Raw genomic sequence first — 10,918 nt, 5'->3', positions numbered from 1 at the left:
CAACTAATCAACGATAAAAGGGCGTTGTCAGTGTTTGTTCAGTTGCAAAATTCTAACGCATTGCTACACGAATATTACGCCTGCTCATCAAGGGAAGAGAATTTATGTTGAAGATTGATACAAATTCTTTTGGTGGAGTAGAATAAAGTGAAGTAACTGGCAGGTAACGCTGGCTAGCAAATAATACTTATTTCAAATACATAATTGAAATTCTTTTAATTGAGATATTGGAATGCGTTCGGAAATGGAATGAAACTACAGGCTTAGCGCTTTCCGACTACTACAGGCTTAAATTAAGAATACGCTCAATGATTTTTATGCTCCAAATAAATTGACACATCATTTAAGAAAGACTAAAGATCGTCAGATTTAAAAAAATTTCAACGTTAAATTGTGTCAATTTGTTTTAATCGGCTCTTCAAATTTTATGAAAGTTCAACATTAGGAAATGCAAACATGGATCAGCCTGCTAGTGTAGTACCTCTATAGAATCTAAACATCAATCTGTTCCAATCTTACAACTATTTTTGTACCTGTATGAACTGCTAGGAACTGAAATGTTTTTTAATGTTTATTATTTGCATACGGGGACTATAATTTGTTTATTCTCAGATCCGTTTTTTGTAATCAATATTTTCCATACGATTATTCCGATTAAATCTGAGTACTTATGCAATACTAATGTATATGAAAGTATAATTTACATAATATACACCGTGTATATTACTTTAATTAGGGTAATATACGCAATATACACCGTGTATATTACCCTAATTTGGATAAAGTAACTCATTTAAGTTTAGCTGTAATACAATTCAGAATAATTTGAATTAATTCTAATTCATTCTAAATTTCCGTAAATTTATATTCCAGGTAATATAGCAAGCATGAAACAGAGTGACTATATTGTCATACTGATCTGTCCGAGATGCATAATTGTGGCTACTGGAGCCTACAGACGAGATGATTTTTCAATTTACAGAAGAAAATTTGCTATTTTTATTTGGAAACATTTGCTTTAACATTAATGACGGTCATAAAATTTTTTTGTCACTCTCCAATGGCAGAAATGTTCACGCTGCCATCGACACATTATCTAGTGACACAGAGATAGGATGATTTTTTACAGAAGAGGAATTTTTTTTAAATTGTTCAATGACAGATTACTTCTAAATATTTAATTAATGACTTGAGATAAGCCCATTAGACTGACAGCGAATAGATTTATGAACTACTATTTCTTTTCATTACATTTCAAAATTAAATTTTGAGAAAATTCGGATTCTCATAACAACGCAACTTGTACTACTACTGATTGCATTACACAATTATTCTCACAACAACGCACCTTGTACTACACTGACTGCATTACAATTATTCTCACAACAACGCACCTTGTACTACACTGACTGCATTACAATTATTCTCACAACAACGCACCTTGTACTACACTGACTGCATTACAATTATTCTCTTTGCGTATCAAACGAATTTAGAAAAAAGGTCATCATATCAGCAGGTGTCGTCCTTAAGGAGGATAATGAAAACACGCCACTGATTACAATGCAGGGCGGCGGACTTGTTAATGTCTCTTCTGAAACTAATTGCTTCGGAACTTTATTACCTGAATACGAAGTGCCAATTGAAAACGGGCCAAACGAAAGAGCAGAAGCAAGTAATGACCTCGACAATCTTATTTGCCGAATCAGTCAAAAGTTAAAGAGCTGGTGATCGAATGGTGGATCTTAATGAGGAATTAAACTTGTTAGTGCGCCAATTCCATCCACATGCCTTCTATTGGAAATAAAGAAATTATATTGCATTTACTCAGCTTTTCAGCGATAAAGTATACAAATTTGCTTTCATACTGCTTTTAGGAGGCTGAAATTCAAGTTTAAACATAAACATTTTGTGAATTAGGAAATGCTTTAATGATATTAAGCAAAAATATAATTACAGTTAAAATTAGAAGCAAAAAATTATTTTGGGTACGCTATTGGACTAATTCTGAAGACGGCTTAAATTTGAATTAAAATAATCTCTGTTAAAAATTTGGATATTATTCCTGTGAATTAAAATAGATCAATAGGTTAGCATTCAAGGTTATAGGAATTTTCTTTTAATTTTTCTTTAGTTTATTTCAATTTTTTATGAAGTATTAGTTCCTTTACATTACAGAGATTTTTCCCTATCTCGTTGAAAAATTCTTGTCCGTGTAAAGAACATGCCGAGAATCAAAGGATTCGGCATACGGCAAAAGGATTCGGCAAAGGATACGAATTTCCAAGACGTAATTAAATGTGATCCTACAAAATCTCGGTATATCTGAAGTTTTTTCCTCAAGCGCCAGGGTGTCAACAGCGAATTTCTTGGTTAACTAATTTGTTTTTTTTTTTTGCGCTCGTGTACTAACTGATTGCAGTTTTTACACCCTGGAAAAAAGGGCAATTAAAAGAAACAGAAATTTCACTGATAAATTCTTTTTCGTTTATATATTTTAATATATACAAATTGTTACATATGATGCTGAGAAGATTCCTGATGAGTTTTCTTCAGTTTTACTGGAGAATTTGTAGTACTGCATTTCGTACTACAAAGTACTCTTCACTACGCGAAGAAACTGAAGAAAATTGGCCGTCCTATACAGAGAAGGGTACAAGGTAATGCGAATGTTTCGGTAGGCTTCAAAGGGATTCTGTTGGCTTATCAGCTTCTGTCCGCTGAATGTCGCTGCCAAGAAGTGCGTTTGCCAAGGACAAACGAAAGTCTCACGTTCAAAAAGAGTGATCGACTTATCACACGAGCTTCTTATAAAAAAGGTATTAACATTAGGACTGAAATGAGACTAATATGGCCTACAGTGATGTTTATTATACGACCTGGTGCTTCAGGTGCGCCATTTGAATCAGGTTTTCCCTGACTCGGTAATATTTAATTTGACCAGGAAAACTTACACGTGACATTTTTCCTAATAAATAAACGCGGTAGTTTCTTAATATTTATTCCAGAAACTATTCACGTATTGAGGCTTTTAGTTGTCTAAATAATTTCATAATAAATTAATAATTGAAATACTTAACAAAATAGTGACATGACTGGAAACGTAAAATAATGTATACTGTATCTATACGTAGTGTATATAACAATTTTAGAATCACAGTCATTTTCGATGAACATAATCAATAAAATTTTTTCATGGATATTGTTTGAATTTTGTCTATGTAGTTAGTAGCCCTACTAAAAATGCGAGTTTGCGATTCATTTAAAATTTAACTCGTTCATCGAAAATCAAATGCACCCTATTGTCGTAATGCTTTGTGTGGTATATAATAACATCACGGAAATGCAATATTTTTTCATTTCAGTGCACAAGTCACAGTCAAACTAATCACATGGTGAAATACCCAGATATAGGATATTATTAAATGAATGTACCACTCCGAAGCTTGTCGGGATAGATAATCTGTGAGATCCGAGAATCTCTTCGTCACGCATGACGCCTGTCGATATAAAACTGCAGTAAAATGCAAGAAGCTTCTCGACTATCAGATGCCAGATCTAGAATAATCTAGATCTAGAATAAAAATTTTTCAGCAATTCCAGTTCTTTACGGAACAGTATTTAAAAGGCAAATAAAAATTGACAATGCCTCGTTCTGCTTCAACAAAGGAACAATCTTTCTTAACGCGCTTGTCCAACAGTCGTGTATGTGTCGGGCGCATAAAGACCAAGATTTTTATGCTAATTAATTTATTTATAAATTTTTGTAAATTGTAGTGTAATTTATTACTTAGATCAATCAGCTCTCCGTTACATGTGTATTCGAACAGAAAGCTCCTCCGATCACAGGCGTAGTGTTTCAAAAAATATCGGTACTATTTTACGGCCGAAGAGATCACGATGACTGGAAGTTTATTGCTCGATATTATTTAAATTGTTCTCACTTTGAGTGATGCACTGAGTTCAGATAACGTTCAAGCTAACACACGATATCATTGATGTCGTCTGATGATGTGCGTTTTTTAAAGTTATACAAATGGATAAAATATTCACACACGCTGTATAGCGCATAAATAATACAGCATTTCAATGATTCATGTTTCAACAGAAATTGAGAACAAGATTTATTTACCGCCAATTTATAGCACACCACTCAAAATTCTGAGTGGTGTGCTATGTTTTAATAGTAAGCCAATCGCATGTTAACGTCAGTTTTATAAGCTCCAACGTACACTGAGAAGCAATTATTATCTTTATGTTAAATAATGTTCTAATTTTACAGACATATAACATTTACCACTAGCGACAGAGGTACTGTTTTATTCTTATGGTTTCTGAAAATATAAATTAAAAAATTCTCTACAAATGTGACGTGGTAACTCATAGCACGAGAAATTAATAAAAAAGTAATAAGTAAAATTGTTTCAATTTTTATCTTGGACTAAAAATTTAAGGCAACTACAGGTAGTTAAAGTTCCTTGAACTCTTCCCGGATAAGATCAACCGAGAGTGAATCATGACCTTGAGACTTTGCTATAAAAATCTCAATACAGACTAAACTAAATCCAAGGATGATCTCAGTTATACACACGACGATGCAAGGGTTCTTACTCGCATAAACAGTGTTGCAGTCCCCAAGGCCATCTAAGGTTTGGCGGAGTCCCCCCCCGAAGACCACACTTGGCACCCGCACTGCGTTTGTTGCCACGCTGCCTCGAGGCTCGAGCTGCTCGCTACTCAACTCATCAGTTACCTCCGCTGCGGCCGGCAGGAAACCCAGCAAGCCGGCTTGCTGCTCACGCCGCGTCACCAGAGTGGCTGAGAGGTGAACAACCCTCCGATCTAGCACTCTGGAACCGTCGGTCCCTCGGTGAAGACTTCAAAAAATTGTTCATCTAAGTGTTCAAAATTGTACATCATCGAGCAGGGGTAATATTTTTACTGGCTGAAAAAAGTTAAAGCAAAAAAAAAGAAGACTGCAAATAGTTGAAATATGTGCTTGAAATTTGAAAATAGTATCTGCTTCTGCGATTATAGAATATAATCATAGAATATGCTGCTGCAATTACGATTTTCGAGCTTTCAGCCCAATTTAGGCTGAAGTGTGATGGTGAACGTTAACTGAACTGGACGGGCAACCTCGACATTTTTTCAATGCAGTTCACGATAATCAGTTGTTCAAATTAGATCTCGTGTGTATTATTCCCAAGAAATTGTTTCATGCGAATTCGACCCAACTCAGAATAAGAATATCACTCAGTGCATGAATATAAAAACATGTCATACGGATCTACCCATTATCTTCATAACCATTTTATGCAAAACGTTTATCAAGTTCAAGTTCGTAGGTAACAAACATTTCATATTGGTCATACATTCTGACGTTCGCAGTTAAGCTTACTTTAGAAACAAATAAGATCTTCAATTCATCGGCGATTTTACCAGTACATTAGGAAGCATTGCTGTTTGTATAGAGCAACATCGAGCGTCTTCCGGCTGTCAAGCGTGTACTTGAGACCAGCAATGCAGGTTATCATGAAGAAGCTACACACCAGTTCTGCAGAATACAGCTGGTGACGACCATACGCCGCTCAGTGGGCAGGCTTCTCCACACTGCAGGATTAGGTGCTATTGACGGCAGAGGCTCTTGAGGTCCTTCATCGTGACCCAGTCCCGAATACGGCTTCTAAGAACCGTCTTCTTGCTCGGTTAATATAGAAAAAATATACGTCGTGATAAAATTGAAACGTATTTATTACGAAGATTGGCTGTTAAAGAAGTGATCTGATTGGACTTGGTGAACATTTTTCTTAATAACACCTTCCTAGAAAACCTAGATGTTGGTTAATCTAAGTGCTTCCTGTAATCAAAAAGTGGTTTTTAAGAAGTAAGTAGTTCATCGAAACGAACTTGAACCCGAAAGTTTTTCAGTAAACCTGAAACTTTCATCACTATATGAGCTGCAAAAATTTGGATTAAAAGTGCAATTAAAGAAGAGAAGGTGGTCAGTTGCTGTAGAAATGTTGATTCCATGTCGGCAGTTTTTGGTGTTGTGCTTCGTCCTCCGAAAATCATCGGAGCCTTGATTGGCTATAAAAATATACTTCTATGCCATAATTCTTCGGTAACTCGAAAAAAGTTTGAGAAAGCATAACTTAATTTCAACATTCAGACCAATAAACAATCAAACACAATCCAAAAAATCTCAAAATTACTCGTTTTGTTCTACAATATCAGGAAAGACGAAGGTAAGGCCAGATTCAATAATATATATTTTTTCTATGACACTTGTATTCCAACAAATTTTGAAAAAGTACCTTAAATTTTTTATTTCACGATTATATTTAATCTATTTATGTATTTTTATGATTAAGTACCCATGAATATGCTTACGATGATCAGACATTGAGGTCGCAATTTACTGATAATCGATCTGCAGCGGTTCTCAAGTTGGAAGTGTTTCACCACCTGTGTTCTGCAAAACGCTTTAATATTTGTGTTGTTGAAAATAATTTTCATGGAGGTACTTATATTATCAGTCTGCTTATATCGCAAGTTCACAAGGAATTTAAAAGTAAAGAAAACGCCAAGAAAATTCACCATATCGATATTAAAATGTTTAAAAATATTAAAAAAAAATTTTAGTTTGTCGAACTGATGATGGAGCTGGACTCCGAAACGTTTTCGATATCGATATGGTGAATTTGCTTGGCGTTTTCTTTGCTTTTAAATTCCTTGTAAATTTTCATAAAGATTCGAGTTTCGATTAGAAGAGCTAGTCGTAACTCATGGCTGAGGCTGATTTCTACGACAGTTTTCGAGTGTGTTTGGGTTAAGCTGCTAAAAATACAGGCGTCCTTGAGGCATCCCAGACGGGATATAGTCTCCGTAGCTGCGACTGCGCAGGCGCGGCAGCTGAATAGTGAAAGAAGCACGCGGCTCTTCTAACTGTGCATGGCTGAAATGCTTGCTCTTTTCTTTGAAGCCTTGGCACAGAATCTATACACTCTAGAGTAATTCTAGTTCTAATTAACAAGATTGAAATACCAACAATGTCCTAGATTGTTTATTCGGTCACTTAGAACTGAAGGTTACTGTGAAACTTCAAGTTCACATTCGCAGCACAAAATATGTTACACAACATGCGTCTCTGCCAACATTAATTTTTGTTTAGAGCTGAAAAATGTTTTTAATACCTTTTATAGTTATATTATTGCGTAAAATAAAATAAATTGCATCATTTCTTGTGACGAATTATTCACACGTAACATGCGATGCATAATCATTTATTATCCACCAGGGCGAAATAAATTTAAGTGTTTTCACAACTTTTTGTTCGTTGTAACGAGGATAAAATGTAATAAAAACTGAAATGAACGAATTGGAACAATCGCGCATTTCAAAAGGCATGTGACGTTGATTAGATTAATCAAAATTATAAAATGGGAGTCAATCAAAGTAATCATTTGAATAAAGTAATCAGAAAAAAAACCTAATACCTATCTATGAATTTAGTTAGCAATATTTAGATGGTTCATGGAATCGAAATTTTACTCGCGTTTTGAATACAATTTCTACTAATATCTCGCAGCATCGATGATGTTCTAGTCGCCAATTGAGGAATTGACCTGCGACTACTTATCCCTACTTTCAAACAATTCTTGAACGTTATGAACAGCAAGGCACTTTGAGTATTATGGCATCAGGCCTAGTGCATTTTCATACAATTCATTTTTTCTGCTCCCGATAATGAAAGGCATCAATACAGTGCTATTTCATGCATGTTTACATTGCTTTAATTCAGAGGACATAAGAAACTAAATTGTGTGGGGTGAATGAGAATTTAGGAATCTTATTCTACGATAGTAAGCTATTTCCTTGATAAAGTAAAGTTCTGTATCGTAAAAAAAACAGATAATATCCTGGGTACAAATTTATTCTGTAAATTATGCAAAATAGTTATCAGAACACGTTTGAAACTATGTGTCAATGTAATTGTACATGAGCATTCTTAACCGTTTGAAGGTCCCTTATTTTCTCCATATATTTTAAACACAACTGAGTCTCGCCCATACGCATATGGAAACAATGACCACCATGACAGCTGTCACATGATCGGAATAATTGATGGCATATAATAAATTATATAACATACCTTTATGCAGGTACAATTATGATTATTGTGCATACCGGACACAATATCCAAGCTAACCATCAGGCTGATTGTTTTCAAAGTAAATTTTTCTATTTTAAGCTTTTAAGAATTGTAAAATTTGTTTTTCGATATTCCTTAGATACTTTTGCTTGAGACATTCAAGACTTCTAGTATCAGTAGAATATTTTTACATGACGATTGTATAAAGAAATATATATGAAATTTTTTCATGACTATATACATTACATAATTGTACATCACTGCATAATTTCATCAAGCGTAGGATGTTTAGATTTGCATCTCATGCAAGTGACGATTATAAACGATATGGGGACATGGTAGAGAGTTGGCAGAGACAGCGTGAACAAGTCTAAAAATACGCGAGCCTCATGCTAAAGCTGGCACTCCTTGCTCAAGTGCATGCCGAGACATCTATATTTGCTGACAATATTGGTCAACATCTTTAAATCAACGGGATAACGTCCGAGCCATCATCTCTGAGATCTGCATGGAAAGCCCGCGGTCCTTCCAAAAGTACTTTTCGACTCGCTCAGCTCCGTCCACAAATTTTTGAAAGAAATTTCGTGTTGGCAGCATAATAATAGTCTCATTTCGAAATATGCATTTGGGATTTCTTCTCAAGTTCTCAGTCGAGTACAATAAAAATCTTAAATTTTAACGAGCTTATTAGTAATTTTAACACTACATGATGAAATCCCACGAAGATTTATACGCTCGAAAAGTTAACAATATTTGCAGACAATGAGGTCCATACATTTTAATTTAACTACCTCTGTAGTAGAAATTAATCCTGAGTAAAATTCGCAAAAATTCTGCACAATTAATTTGGCCCATGATGACTCAATAGAACCAAGCATTTCCGCTGATGAATAAGCGGAATCAAAATAAACTGTAAAGAACAAGTTAGAAGAAGCTTTATGTTAAATATTATTATTTAACTTCAAGTTTGCACTAAATTTTGAATATGTAGGTATCTCTATATTTTATTGTTTTCGCCCACGTTTTTATAGCTCGTGATGTGATGAGGTAAAAAATTCCTGAAACTATATATACTAGATTTTAAAATTTGTCTAGTGTGAAAACTTTATTTAAGGAATCTGATACGCGTATAATTAATCCATCGAATTAAATAATTATACAGCAATGTTCTAGTAAAATTAAAATCATTTTCTTTTCGACATATATTTTTGTAAGCTTAGCTTTATTGAAGTAAAACGTGCCCTACAGAAATTTTCTCATTTTTTCTTCTATTTTCAGACTGGCGGCCAAGATGAATAACGAGACGAAATTTTGTGCAAACTGGTAAGTAATTCTTACTTTTGCGGAGAAATATCCTATTTTCAGAAGCTCCTTGCTTATACTTTTCATGTCTTAGTTTCATCTGTCGCAACTGTAGATTAGTAAGCTTAGCAGATGCAGTTTTATAGAGTTGATGTTAATTTGAAAAACATGACACGATTCAACATTACTGACGTAAATAACCAATGCATATTGCATATTATTGTTATTGCATATTAGTTAAGAACTTATGACGGCGATAATACTTTAATTCGTGCAATGGTAAACATATATTCAGATCAATTATAGGTAATTACACATGTCGATATTGTCCACAATATGAATAACTGTTTTTTCCCCATTCCGGATCACTAAGATTTCCAGTTCGAGGAGAATGTCGTATTCTGCATTCGTTCAATGTTTGCAACTCTATAATTTTGCCGTGAAGCCCATTTTTTCAAAATTAGATTCTTTCAAAATAATAAAAAACGAAAGAAATCTCCCTCAGACAAATTGAAATCGAAGAACAACCTCGATTACAAGTAGATTTTTTTTAAACAACGTTTAATCATTATTATTTCAACGTCGGATGCCGGGTGCTATTTTTCAACGTCAGATACCTGGCTTCAGATGCTTAAAACGGTCCCCGAAAGCCAAGTTACTGCCCAACCCATAAAGCAGTGTGCATTATCATGTTTAAATTTACCGTCCCCTTGAATTCTCTTTCATAAATATTATCAAAATTATGTCTTATACAGTCTCATGACTCACAGTTTTGTTTAGTCCCGTTTAGGTCTTCGCTCAGTTGTATATTGAAACTCGTCCTGCTCAAGCTTCACTAACGCGGACTAACATGCAGCCTCAACACAGACTAGGCATTGTTTGTGATACTCTGAAATTCAGGAAATAGGAAATAATCCTTAAATCACTGCCTCAACTCTGACCTGACATTGTTTATAATGCCCTGAACCAAAAGCATCACTGGCTTTTAAGGACCTGAAGGGCTATTCCTCCTAAGATTTAGGATTAAGATTTTTTCAAATTTAAGTTTAAAATGACTGGTTGTATGACTATTTGTTTAGACCTGTATTCAGGCCTCATATATTGAACTTATCCGTTTTTTTTTAGAAAAATAATATTAATATTTTTAATAAGTGAATATAGGAATGACCTGATGATGCTACTGCACTAAACACAAGAAATACTGCTTAACTCCCAGCCAGAACACGGACATTGTGTTTGTTATATTGCACGAACTAAACTACTTTTCTGACATCTCCAACACTCGCCGGCAATTGTCTGTTTACCATAACCCTAAAATTTATTTCGAAGTTCAATGTAAACTTTAGCGGATGCTGCGGCAATTCAGTTTGGCAGCTGGAGCCATGATATTCAGGATGGCACCAAGACAGAAGATGTCATGTGTCGACGCAAAACAAATTGCCTCTGGCATGCGAAATGCTT

The 10,918-nt window shown here is 34.7% G+C and overlaps 1 protein-coding gene across 2 annotated transcripts in view; it reads left to right on the top strand.

Annotated features, from left to right (window-relative positions):
* The first annotated feature begins 4,769 nt into the window (after positions 1 to 4,769).
* LOC108670347 (mucin-12) overlaps positions 4,770 to 10,918 on the top strand; it is a 37,042-nt gene continuing 30,893 nt past the window's right edge. For both annotated transcript variants that reach the window (XM_018157813.2, XM_018157812.2), the window contains exons 1-2: positions 4,770 to 6,248; positions 9,434 to 9,478. In XM_018157813.2, coding sequence (XP_018013302.1) covers positions 9,447 to 9,478 — 32 coding nt within the window. In that variant the 5' untranslated portion in view covers positions 4,770 to 6,248; positions 9,434 to 9,446. The remainder of the gene's footprint in view (positions 6,249 to 9,433; positions 9,479 to 10,918) is intronic.

Source organism: Hyalella azteca, unplaced genomic scaffold, assembly GCF_000764305.2.
Source record: "Hyalella azteca isolate HAZT.00-mixed unplaced genomic scaffold, Hazt_2.0.2 contig13728, whole genome shotgun sequence".
Classification (NCBI taxonomy): Eukaryota; Metazoa; Arthropoda; class Malacostraca; order Amphipoda; family Hyalellidae; genus Hyalella; species Hyalella azteca.
The sequence above is the reverse complement of the archived record's forward strand: the minus strand, read 5'-3'. Positions and strand labels throughout refer to the sequence as shown.